The 12696-nt window shown below is 48.8% G+C and overlaps 3 protein-coding genes across 3 annotated transcripts in view; 1 reads left to right on the top strand and 2 right to left on the bottom strand.

Annotated features, from left to right (window-relative positions):
- The window catches only part of LOC112207873 (nuclear pore complex-interacting protein family member B8), a 159251-nt gene that overhangs the window by 14922 nt on the left and 131633 nt on the right, over positions 1-12696 (top strand). The gene's annotated exons all lie outside the window — the stretch shown is intronic.
- On the bottom strand, positions 3518-4037 carry LOC107968821 (cytochrome c oxidase subunit NDUFA4-like). The gene has a single exon (XM_054669124.2). It carries the CDS (start codon positions 3955-3957, stop codon positions 3712-3714), a length of 246 nt encoding a protein of 81 aa, XP_054525099.1. The 5' UTR covers positions 3958-4037; the 3' UTR covers positions 3518-3711.
- On the bottom strand, positions 10341-12005 carry NUPR1 (nuclear protein 1, transcriptional regulator). The gene is made up of 3 exons (XM_003952812.6): positions 11768-12005; positions 10975-11124; positions 10341-10638 (listed from the first exon to the last, which is right to left on the bottom strand). Exons 1-2 carry the CDS (start codon positions 11877-11879, stop codon positions 10988-10990), a joined length of 249 nt encoding a protein of 82 aa, XP_003952861.2. The 5' UTR covers positions 11880-12005; the 3' UTR covers positions 10341-10638; positions 10975-10987.

Raw genomic sequence — 12696 nt, 5'->3', positions numbered from 1 at the left:
ACTGCACTCCATCCTGGGCAACAGAGCAAGACTCCATCTAAAAAAAAAAAAAAAAAAAAAAAAAGAAATGAAACTTTCCGAACTAGTTTCCAGAAAAGAGAACAGGATACAGAGCTGATATGAGAATTCCATGAAGTACTGATTCCATGAAGTGCTGACAAAGAAACATTAATTTTATAATTTAAATGTTTTTGCAGGCCAGTCATGGTGGCTCACACCTGTAATCCCAGCACTTTGGAAGGCCAGGGCAGGAGGATCACTTGAGCCCAGGAGTTCAAGACCAGCCTTGGCAACTTAGTGAGACCCACCCCCTACCCATCTCTACACACACACACACACACACACACACACACATATATATACGTATATATATGTGTGTGTATATATGTGTGTGTGTATATACACACACATATATATACGTATATATATGTGTGTGTGTGTGTGTGTGTGTATATACAAAAATTAGCAGGGTGTGGTGGCGTGTGCCTGTAGTCCCAGCTACTCAGGAGGCTGAGGTGGGAGGATCACTTGAGACCCGGGAGGTCAAAGCTTCAGTGAGCCGAGATTACACCACTGCACTCCAGCCTGGGCAGCAGAGCAAGAGCCTGTCTCTAGAATAAAACATAAAATAAAAGTAAGTGTTTTGCAAAAGTTGGAGTTCAGTCATGGGAACAAAGGACAGACAGACCAGAGGATGGGGATTATCTTGCGATTCCACAGCAATAACTTCTTTTGTAATCGGAAAAGAAAAGAGAACTTTTGTTTTACAAAAAGAATAAAATGTTTCTATAATAGTTGACAGAGCCCTGGATGCTGATTCCAGCCACCAAGGAGAGATCGCCTCTGTCAAGGCCGCTGATAGCAGGGCACTCAGGGACTGGGTGCTCTAATCTTGCTCCCCTGGGACTCCCTGAAGGCCACAGAACTCCCTAGAAATCAGGGGCATGGGTATCAGCACACTTAGTTTGCTCTTGGCTCAGCCTCCAACCAGCAGTGTTTTTCCCTAGTGCAGGCTTTGGTAAATATCCAGTGTGATAATAATGGCTGTGGCTAGATATATATATATATATTTTTTTTTTTTTTTTTTTTTTTTAGACAGTCTCACTCCCAGGCTGGAGTGCAGTGGCTCAGTGGAGTGCAGTGGAGTGTTCTTGGCTCAATGCAACCTTTGCCTCCTGGGTTCAAGCAATTCTTGTGCATCAGCCTCCCTAGTAGCTGTGATTATAGGCACGAGCCACCAAGCCTGGCTAATTTTTGTATTTTTAGTAGAGACGGGGTTTCGCTATGTTGACAAAGCTGGTCTTGAACTCCTGACCTCAGGTGATCTGCCCGCCTTGGCCTCCCGAAGTGCTGGGATTACAGGCGTGAGCCACCATCCTGGATAATATTTTTATATACAAACCAAGGTGGAGTTTCTCCTATTCACCTTTCACCGTGTCAAAAGACAAAATGACAACAATTTTGGATATAGATCTAATTGGCTTTTATTTGCAATTCATGAATTGGTACAGCTTTCATTCTACAAAACAGAATCAAGATCTCTCACTGGCCAAGGAAACAGAACAATAGGAAAAAAGCTGATTGGTTAACATGAGGTTCCTTCAGGTGACTTTTTTGTAAGAGTTAAAGCAAAGGGGACCAATATTACACTGACTCAGGTTGACTGGAATCTCCTGTTTTCAGGAAAAACTGGTCTGTTTGGGATCTATCTCCTTCCTCAAAGTTTCAGTTTGATTATGTGACATTTAGCATGAGTAACTCCATTTTGGTTTGGTCTTATCTGTTGGGGCCTAAAGTGCAGCAGTTCAACCCAAAACAATGATCTCCCATAATTTTTCTTCTTCTTCTTCTTCTTCTTTTTTTTTTTTTTGAGACAGAGTCTCAGCTCTGTCACCCAGCTGGAGTGCAGTGGTGCGATCTCGGCTCACTGCAACCTCTGTCTCCTGGGTTCAAGCCATTCTTCTGCCTCAGCCTTCCAAGTAGCTGGGATTACAGGCTCGTGCCACCACACTCAACTAATTTTTGTTTTGTTTTGTATTTTTAGTAGAGACAGGGTTTAACCATGTTGGCCAGGCTGGTCTCGAACTCCTGACCTCAGGTGATCTACCCACCTCGGCCTCCCAAAGTGCTGGGATTACAGGTGTGAGCCACCACGCCCTACCCTTCTTCTTCTTTTTTTTTGAGACGGAGTCTTGCTCTGTCACCAGGCTAGAGTGCAGTGGCGCTATCTCAGCTCACTGCAACCTCCGCCTCCCAGGTTCAAGCGATTCTCCTGCCTCAGCCTTCCAAGTAGCTGAGACTACAGGCTGCAGGCAAGTGCCACAATGCCCACCTAATTCTTGTATTTTTAGTAGAGAAGGGATTTCACCATATTATCCAGGCTGGTCTTGAACCCCTGACCTCAGGTGATCCACCCACCTCGACCTCCCAAAGTGCTGGGATTACAGGTGTGAGCCGCCGTGCCCGGCGTTTTTTTTTTTTGTTTGTTTGTTTGTTTTTTTGAGATGCAGTTTCCCTCTAGTCGCCCAGGCTGGAGTCAGCTCACTGCAACCTCTGCCTCCCGGGTTCAAGAGATTCTCCTGCCTCAGCCTCCCAAGTAGCTGGGATTACAGGCATGCACCACCACGCCCAGCTAATTTTGTATTTTTAGTAGGGACAAGGGTTCTCCATGTTGGTCAGGCTGGTCTCAAACTCCCGACCTCAGGTGATCCGCCTGCCTCAGCCTCCCAAAGTGCTGAGATTATAGGCATGAGCCACCGCGCCTGGCTGGATGAACTTTAAAAAAAGTTTTAGTTAAGTGTTCCTTTTTTTTTTTTTTTTTTTTTTTGAGACAGGGTCTTGCTCTGTTGTTCAGGCTAGAGTGCAGTGGTGCAATCACAGCTCACTGCAGCCTCAAACTCCTGGGCTCAAACGATCCTCCCACCTAAGCCTCCTGAGTAGCTAGGACTACAGGCACACACCACCACACTGGCTAACTTCGGTATTTCTTTTTACAGTTAATTTCTTTTCCTTTCCTTTTTTTTTTTTTTTTTTTTTGAGATGGAGTTTCGCTCTTGTCACCCAGGCTGGAGTGCAATGGTTCGATCTTGGCTCACTGCAACCTCTGCCTCCCAGGTTCAGGAAATTCTCCTGCCTCAGCCTCCTGAGTAGCTGGGATTACAGGGGTGTGCCATCACACCCAGCTAATTTTTGTATTTTTAGTAGAGATGGGGTTTCACCATGCTGGTCTCAAACTCCTGACCTCAAGTAATCCACCCACCTCAGCTTCCAAATGTGCTGGGATTACAGGCATGAGCCACCATGCTCAGCCTTTACAGTTAATTTCTTTATTTCATTTATTTATTTATTTATTTTTGAGATAGAGTCTTGCTCTGTTGCCCAGGCTGGAGTGCAGTAGCACGATCTCTGCTCACTGCAACCTCTGCCTCCCAGGTTCAAGCGATTCTTCTGTCTCAGCCTCCCTAGTACCTGGGATTACAGCTGCCTGCCACCATGTCCAGCTAAATTTTTTTGTGGGTTTTTTTTTTTTTTTCAAGTTTCAGTTATTTATTGATTTAATCAGTGTAATCTCCAATAGAGATTACAATAGAGATCTCCAACATGATTTCATGCATTTAGAGGAGAAATATTTCCTGGTTAAGTGGAAAATTGTGTGGATGTGGCTTCTGGAAGACCTTCATTCTAAAGCAGCGTTATAGTGAAACATTTCATTTAGAAATCTGGACGTTCCTTCTTCAGCTTGCTGTAATCCACATTCACTGAGTAGAACTTGTATTGATCATTGGGACCCAGTTTGTTCCAGGGCTCTGGGTTATTTCTGTCCCAACAAACATCTGGATTGAACAATGCCAGACGCAAGAGACACAGTGTTGCTCCGGTAGCTCCAGTTCCAATAAATACAAAGAGGGGGATCAAGCTCGGATGCTTCTTGGCCTGACCGATGATCTGGCGGAGCATGTTTGCGGCAGAGGTCTCCGACTGGAAAGGAGAGAACCGACCCAGCCACCAGGCCCTAAGCTAAAAATTATCTTTTTTGTGTTTTTGATAGTGATGGTGTTTCACCATATTGGTCAGGCTGGTGTGAAACTCCTGACCTCAGATAATCCACCCTCCTCAGCCTCCCAAAGTGCTGGGATTACAGGGGTGAACTGCTGTGTCTGGCCTACAATTAATTTCTAATTATGACATATGACCGTGGTTTTCCATTGTTGGTGGTTATATGCTGTAGCTTCCTTTTTAAGTATATTTGAGTGAAAAGGATAAGGAGGTAGTTTGTTTTTCTTTTTTTGAGACACAGTCTTGCTCTGTTGCCCAGGCTGGAGTGCAACGGAACGATCTTGGCTCACTGCAACCTCTGCCTCCCGAGTTTAAGCAATTCTCCTGCCTCAGCCTCCTGAGTAGCTGGGATTACAGGTACCCACCACTGCGCCTGGCTGATTTTTGTATTTTTAGTAGAGATGGGGTTTCCCCACGTTGGCTAGGCTGGTTTCGAACTCCTGATCTCAGGTGATCTGCCCGCCTTGGCCTCCCAAAGTGCTGGGATTACAGGCGTGAGCCACTGTGACTGGCAGGAGGTAGTTTTTAAATGCTAAGTAAATATAGCATAATATATATAGTATAGTTTGAATGTATAGACAGCAGAAATCAATCACAAAAGTGCTATGGGAAAGATGAAGTTGGGAAAACCCTAAGGTAGATTATCAATAGTGGTAGCTGGAACTATTACTGTCATTAGCATTAACTTTAGGGGATTTTAGTTAAAAAATCAATTTTGGGGCTGGGCACGGTGGCTCATGCCTATAATCCCAGCACTTTTGGAAGGCCGAGGCAGGAGGATCACTTGAGGACAGGAGTTTGAAACCAGCCTTGGCATCATAGCAGCGAGACTTCATCTCTACGAAAAATTTAAAAATTAGCCCAGGAGGTCAAGGCTGCAGTGATTGCACCACTCCACCCCAGCCTGGGTGATGGACTGAAACCCTGTCTCAAAAAAGAGAAAACTGAGGGTGATTCTGAAATTTAAAAATGTACTCCTGTATCTGTGAGCTGGCCTTTGAGAAAGGGGAAGGTGGAAGAGAATCAGGTTGCTTGCAGAACAGACAGACAACCCCATGGTGAGTTTCTCAGTTCTCTGCAAGGAGTCGGGAGTCCTTTGAGTTATAGAAGCCTGACAGGGCCAATTCTGTAAGCCCCTGGGGTAGGACAGAGGTCAGTGATTTCTCTAGTTCTCAGGGGGATCCCCCCAAAATGGGGAAACAGACATGCAACCAGAAGAAAAAGAAAGGGTTTAGGAAAGGGGATGGAGACAGAAGAGGAAGAGTCTGGGTAGGATCCTTTCGGATCCAAAAATTCTGCAATTCCAAGAATTGCCTTAATTCCCAGAACAGCCACTTAAAGGCCTCTCAGGCAGAGGCTGTGCCAGGCGAGGGCGAGGCCAGGAAAGGCCAATCAGAGGCCAGGAGGGAGGGGCAGTGTGTGAGGACTCCTGGCTGGTGTCAAAGGACCCAGGACAGGGAGTGGCCATTCCAGCTAGGGACACAGTGCTTCCCAGCCTTCATTTTCTCTTTTGACAGAAGAGAGGCCAGTCTCACCATTTGACAGGTGAGGAAACCCAGGCCCAGAGGAGTAATTGACCAGAAATTAACGAGAGTTTAGGATTCCTCATTGTCAATACATGGTTCTTCCCAGGCATGTAGCAAAGGGGGAAAAATCCAGGCTTTAAAATTCAGATAGACCTGAGTTCATAATCCCAAGTCCTACAGGATGTGGCTGTGTGACTTTAGGCAAATTACTTAATGTCTCCGAACCTCAGTTTTCCGGTCTGAAAAAAAGGGGATCATTAATAGTGTGTCCTATTGGGTTATCGTAAGGATTAAATGGAGCAAAGCCTATAAAACACTTCTCACAGAATAGGAGCTCCAAACACAGCAGAGATGTTTCCAGGATTTTCTGAAGCCAACACACCAGGTCTGTGCTGGGCTGAGGGCCGACTGCCTGGTGTTGCTCCTGCCATTTGCTCCCTGGGTTCTAGAGCTGATGGTGGCCCTATTCCTGGTTCCAGTCATATCAGGATTCTATTTGTCCCTCTCAGCAGCACAGGCCTCCAGCAGGGTCCTGGTAACTCAGTAGGCATCCAATAAGCATTGATTGAGTTAATATGTAACTTGTATGGAAAGAGGAGTTGGAGGCAAAATCTGAAGGATTTCCAAGGTAGACTGTAAGATTCTGGGCCCAGGCTTCCGTGTGATCCCAGAGGAGGGTCGGCCTGGGGTGGAGGTCAGGAGATGGGCGGAGGATTGCAAGTTAAGGAAAACTTTGGTTTTTGTTTTTTTGAGACAGGTCTCACTCTGACGCCCAGGCTGGAGTGAGATCATGGCTCACTGCAGCCTCTACCTCCCAGGCTCAAGAGATCCTCTCACCTCAGCCTCCTGAGTAGGTGGGCCCACAGGCACAAGCCACCACATCTGGCTAATTTTTAATTTTTTGTAGAGAGAGGGTCTTGCTGTGTTGCTAGGCTGGCCTAGAACTCCTGGGCCCAAGCAATCCTCCCACCTCGGCCTCCCAAAGTGCTGGGATTGCAGGTATGAGCTTCTGCACGCAGCCATCAGGGAGGAAGAGAAGGAAACATCTAAGCTGAGCCTCATGAGATGGGGTCGGGGGAGGAATTAAAGTCATCTCAGACAGAAAGGACCAGAAAAACAGAAGCTTATTTAAGGGCAGGTATGAGAGACAGATTTCAGCCCACATGAACAGACTTGCCCTGAGATAGAATTAGGCAACCTTTGCCGGGCGGTGTGGCTCAAGCCTGTAATCCCAACACTTTCGGAGGCCAAGGCAGGCAGATCACCTGAGGTCGGGAGTTTGAGACCAGCCTGGCCAACATGGTGAAACCCCGTCTCTACTAAAAATACAAAAATTAGCCAGGTGTGGTGGCCCACACCTGTAGTCCCAGCTACTAGGGAGGCTGAGGCATGAAAATCGCTTGAACCCAGGAAGCGGAGGTTGCAGTGGGTCGAGATCACACCACTGCACTCCAGCCTGGGCGACAGAGAGAGACTCCATCTCCCAAAACAAAACAAAAAAATTCAGCAACCTTTAAATGTAGCAAGTTCCCCTCCATAGTGGTATTCAAACAAGCAGAGGCAATCCCACTGTTGCGTGGGGAGAGTTGGGCCAGAGGTCCTTAAATGTCCTTCCCGGTCATGGATTCATTCTGTGGCTGTGATTAGGCTGGACTGAAGGGAAGGGGATGGATACAGGTCCCCAAGGGTTCAAGCTGGTCGTAGTCTGACGTGCATCTGTTCCTGCTCTATCAGGTACTTCGGTCCTCTGTGGATGTCCTTGGGTCCCCATGAACCACTGACTCCAAGTTCTGCAGTGTGGGGCTTATGTGAAAGGGACAGGGGAAAAGGAAACAGGCTCTGCCCGGGGCCCAATCTCAGAGTTTTCTCCCCCGACATCTGTTGAGTCTGCATGTGGGCAATGTTTCTTGCTAGCTTCTTCGTGTATTCACTCTCTCTGGTTCCCTTTCATCATAAAACCCTGCTGTTGCCCAAGTTTTGGCTACCACGTGGCTAAGCAGCTCAATGCTACATTTCCCAACCTCTCTCGTAGTTGGGTGTGGCCATGTAGCCACATTCGGAGCAGATGTGATGTGTTCTACTTTTAGGTTATGCCCTAAAATTGAAGAGGTGTGGCCTCCTCTGTCTCTTCCACACTCTTTCCACGGGCTGAGATGCAAACGTGATGGCAGGTATTGGAGTAGCTATTTTGGGCCTCAAAGTGGAAGCCATGTTTTGGGTGTGGCAGAACAGTGAGTAAAAATAGCTGGAATCCTCAACACAATGGAGCTGCCATTTGAACCCAGGAGGACTTGGGGCTAAGTAAGAGAGGAGTAACTTTGTATCCTGTTTTGATTCTTCCTAATAGCAACCCAAACCTGTATCTCAATCAATAAATAATCTCAGCTCCAACCACACTTCTTGTTTGCCCCATATTTTTCTTCAACTCTGGTCCTGAGACATAGCACTGAATAAGAATCTCCCTCCCCCATCTCACTTCCCAGAACCCTGTCCCACAGCCCCCTTGGCCTGGGGACCCACCTCATATCTGAAGACAATAAGATCCCTGAATATGAGCCCTGAGTGAGCTAGGGCAAATCCCTTAATATTTCCTTCCCTCCCTTCCTCCTTCCCTCCCTCCTTTCCTTCCTCTTTCTTTCCCTCCTTCTCTCTTTCTTTCTCTCTTTTTTTCTTTTTTTGAGATGGAGTTTTGCTCTTGTTGCCCAGGCTGGAGTGCAATGGCGTGATCTTGGCTCACCACAACCTCTGCCTCACGGGTTCAAGCGATTCTCCTGCCTTAGCCTCCCAAGTAGCTGGGATTACAGGCATGTGCCACCACACCCGGCTACTTTTGTATTTTTAGTAGAGATGGGGTTTCTCCATATTGGTCAGGCTGATCTCAAACTACTGACCTCAGGTGATCTGCCTGCCTTGGCCTCCCAAAGTGCTGGGATTACAGGTGTGAGCCACTGTGCCCGGGCTCGCTCTTTTCTCTCTTTCTTTTTTCTTTTCTTTTCCTTCCTTCCTTCCTTCCTTTCTTTCTCTCTCTCTTTCTTCTTTTTCTCTCCTTTCTCTCTTTCTTTTCTTTCTTCCTTCCTTTCTTTTCCTTCCTTCCTTTTTCTCTTTCTTTCTTTCTTTTTCAATACATGGTTTCACTCTATTGCTCAGGCTGCAGTGCAGTGGCACCATCATGGCTTACTGTAGCCTCCAACTGGGTTCAAGGGATCCTCCAACTTCAGCCTCTGAGCAACTAGGACTACAGGCATGAGCCACCATGCTTTGCTCATTTTTAAATTTTTGTAGAGACAGGGCCTTGGTATGTTGCCTAGGCTGGTCTCGAACTCCTGGCCTCAAGCGATCCTCCCTCCTTGGCCTCCCAAAGGCTGGGAGGCTGAGGTGGGCAGATCATTTGAGGTCAGGAGTTTGAGACCAGCCTGGCCAACATGATGAAACCCCATCTCTACTAAAAATACAAAAATTGGCCAGGCGTGGTGGCTGACGCCTGTAATCCCAGCACTTTGGGAGGTCAAGGCGGGTGGATCATGAGGTCAACAGATTGAGACCATCCTGGCCAACATGGTGAAACTCTGTTTCTACTAAAAATACAAAAATTAGCCAGGCATGGTGGCAGGTGCCTGTAGTCCCAGCTACTCAGGAGGCTGAGGCAGGAGAATAGCTTGAACCCAGGAGGCGGAGGTTGCAGTGAGCTGCGATCATGCCACTGCACTCCAGCCTGAGCGACAGAGTGAGACTCTGTATCAAAAAAACAAAAAACCAAAAATTAGCCAGGCGTGGTGGTGCTCACCTGTAATCCCAGCTACTCAGGGGGCGTAGGCACGAGAATTGTTTGAACCCGGGAGGCAGAGGTTGCAGTGAGCCAAGATGGTGCCACTGCACTCTAACCTGAGCAACAGAGTGAGACTCTGTCTCAAAAAAAAAATTGTAGAGATGGGGTCTTACTATGATGCTCAGGCTGGTCTCGAACTCCTAGGCTCAAGTAATCCTCCCACTTCGGCCTCCTACACTGCTGTGATTACAGGCATGAGCCACTGCTCCCAGACTTTAGTTTTTGTTTGTTTGTTTGTTTTGAGACAGAGTCTCCCTCTGTCACCCAGACTGGAGTGCAATGGCACGATGTCGGCTCACTGCAACCTCTACCTCCTGGGTTCAAGCGATTCTACTGCCTCAGCCTCCTGAGTAGCTGGGATTACAGGCACCTGCCACCATGCTTGGCTAATTTTTGGTATTTTTAGTGGAGATGGGGTTTCACCATGTTGGTCAGGCTGGTCTTGAACTCCTGACTTTGTGATCCACCCGCCTCGGCCTCCCAAAGGGCTGGGATTACAGGCGTGAGCCACTGCCCCAGGCCCTGGCTTTTAATATTTTAAATCTCAGTTTTCTCTGACTTTTAGATGGCACGCATAAGTAGCGTTCCCGTCTACGAACAGGACACAATCAACAAAAACAGGCGCTGGGGAGGGCCGTGTTTCATGGGCACTATCGCAAAAAAGCAGAAGAAATTCCTTTCCACTACGTAGGAGCCCACAGAAATGTATGCACTAAAATATATGCAAGCAAAAGCAAACAAACCAAAAGCTGCATTCACAGCGTAGACCCTGCAAGAGCAGGAACACTCCCTGCCCCAGATACATGCACCAAACACAAATACACATCAAAGATGCTCTCTCAGGCTCATGAATGTGCAGGCACAGGCAAGCACACACATGCCTGAACAAAAACACAAAAAGAACAAGGATGAACACACACCCAAGCTGTGGCTGCCGTGCATGTCTATTTATTGTTGCTGCCACCCTGGAGGAGCCCCAGTTTCTTCTGTAGCTTTCTTTTCTGGGGGATCTTCCTGGCTCTGCCCCTCCATTCCCAGACTCTCACTCCCCATCTTGCACTTTTGCTAGGGTTGGAGGCGCTTTCCTGGTAGCCCCTCAGAGACTCAGTCAGCGGGAATAAGTCCTAGGGGTGGGGGGTGTGGCAAGCCGGCCTGGATCCTGTCCTGGGTCCTCCTTCCTCCGCAGTCCCGTCTCTATTGCTGGGTGTAGTGTCCGTGGTCTGGCCTCATCTGGGGGGTGAGGAAAAGCAGGTGGTAAAAGGGACAGAGATCTGGGTTCTAATTCTGCCTCTCCCACTCACTTGATTTGTGACTCCATGGAAGGACCCACCCTCTCTAGCCTCAATTTCTGTCTCTGTAAGTCAAATTTCCCTTCAATTGGAAAGGTTCTGTGTTCCCACTTTGCTCTGGCCACTAGGAAACTCACAGTCAAACATATGTCTCGTTTTATTCTGCATCAAGACAACAGTTGCCTGATCCCTCCTCCCCACCCAATCACACACCTTCCGGCCTGTCCTTCATGGCAGAAGCACCACCTTGAGCTCTCTGGGCCCCCCGACTCCTTACCTCCAGCTCTGTCTCAGCGCCGTGCCCCTCGCTTCTTCCTCTCTGAATTCTGCAGCTTGGTCACCAGTTTCCTCTCGTGCCCGCCAGGGCTGGGGCGGTTGGTGTTGGCAGCAGCTTCTCTCTTGGTGCGACCTTTCCGGCCTCCGCCTCCTGTAACCAAGGCAGGAGTCAGAGGTGAAGTGGGCATAGGCATGATGAGAGGCCCTGTCAGAGGAGAGGCAGGGGTTCGGGGTTGTGGGGATGGGAAGAGCAGGGAGAAGCCTGCTGCTTCCCCTCTGTGGAATGTGGGACCCCAGATGTGTGTGAGGTTCCAGGCTGAGTAACATAGCACTCCTGGGATAAGGGACTAGACAGGGGTGACGTGAGGGTCCAAGGAACAGGTTGGCTAGAAAAAGGTGAGTGGGCTGGGCAGGGTGGCTCACTCCTGTAATCTCAGCACTTTGGGAGGCCAAGGCAGGAGAATTGCTTGAGCCCAGGAATTTGAGATCAGCCTGGGCAACATAGTGAGACCCCATCTCACCACTGCAGGTGGTGCACACCTGAAGTTCCAGCCACTCAGGAGGCTGAAGCAGGAGGATCACTTGAGCCCAGGAGTTCGAGGCTGTGGTGAGTTGTTTGAGTTGTTGTGATCACACTACTGCACTCCAGCCTGGGTGACAGAGTGACTCTCTCAAAAAAAAAAAAGAAAGAAAGAAACGAAGAGGAAAGGAAAGGAAATGAGAGGAAACAAGAGGGGTGGGTCCTGATTTCGGGAGAGGAGGAAGGACCGTGGAGATGGCTGAGTGGGCCTTACTGAGGTAGGAATGGGCCAGGCTGTAGAGGTCAGATTCATCCAGGCTGGAGTCCTCGTCCTCCGGGCCTGGGGGCTGCTGGGGGGCGCTGGTTGCTGGTGGGAAGGTGGCCATCGTGCCTGGCTTGTCTTCCCCGCCTCTCTTCTTCTCCTAACGCTTTGTCTGTCTCTGCTTTCCTGGCCCCGGGCCTCTCCACTCCCTCAGCTTATAAGGCTGTGTCTCCTCCTCAGACCACAGTCTGGCTCCAGCCCATCAGGCCCTGTCTGATGCAATCTGGCCCCTTCCCAAAATCCAGCCCAGTAAACACAGTCATGAGACGGGAAGAGTCGGTCCCTGAGTCCAGCCCAACTCACCTCCTTCCTCCCAAGCTCACCCAGCTGGATATTTTCCATAGAGGAGGTCCCGCTTCTCGGCAGAAAGCAGGGAAGAGGCAGGATCTGGGCTAAAACACTCGTTGGGATCATGGCCTCACCTGATCGAGGGCTTCACCTGGGCCTGGGATGACGGCCACACAGCTAACCCCGGCACCCCAATTATCGCTGAGATGCAGGACGTGAGGAAGGAGGGGGAAGGGATATCAGCACACTTGTGCCAGGGACAAGTCAGTGGCTTCCACCCAGTCACACTCAACATCTTGCTTGTCTTCTTTTTTTTTTTGAAATGGAGTCTCTGTCGCCCGGCTGGAGTGCAGTGGTGTGATCTTGGCTCACTGCAACCTGCAACCTCCTCCTCCCAGGTTCAAGCAATTCTCCTGGCTCAGCCTCCCGAGTAGCTGGGATTATAGACACCTGCCACCATGCCTGGCTAATTTTTGTATTTTTAGTAGAGATGGGGTTTCACCATGTTGGACAGGCTGATCTTGAACTCCTGACCTCAAGTCATCTGCCTGCCTCGGCCTCCCAAAGTGCTGGGATTACAGGCATGAGCCACA

The sequence above is a fragment of the Pan troglodytes genome, chromosome 18 (assembly GCF_028858775.2).
Source record: "Pan troglodytes isolate AG18354 chromosome 18, NHGRI_mPanTro3-v2.0_pri, whole genome shotgun sequence".
Lineage (NCBI taxonomy): Eukaryota > Metazoa > Chordata > Mammalia > Primates > Hominidae > Pan > Pan troglodytes.
Note: the sequence above shows the minus strand (reverse complement) of the source record. Positions and strands in the feature narration are given on the sequence as shown.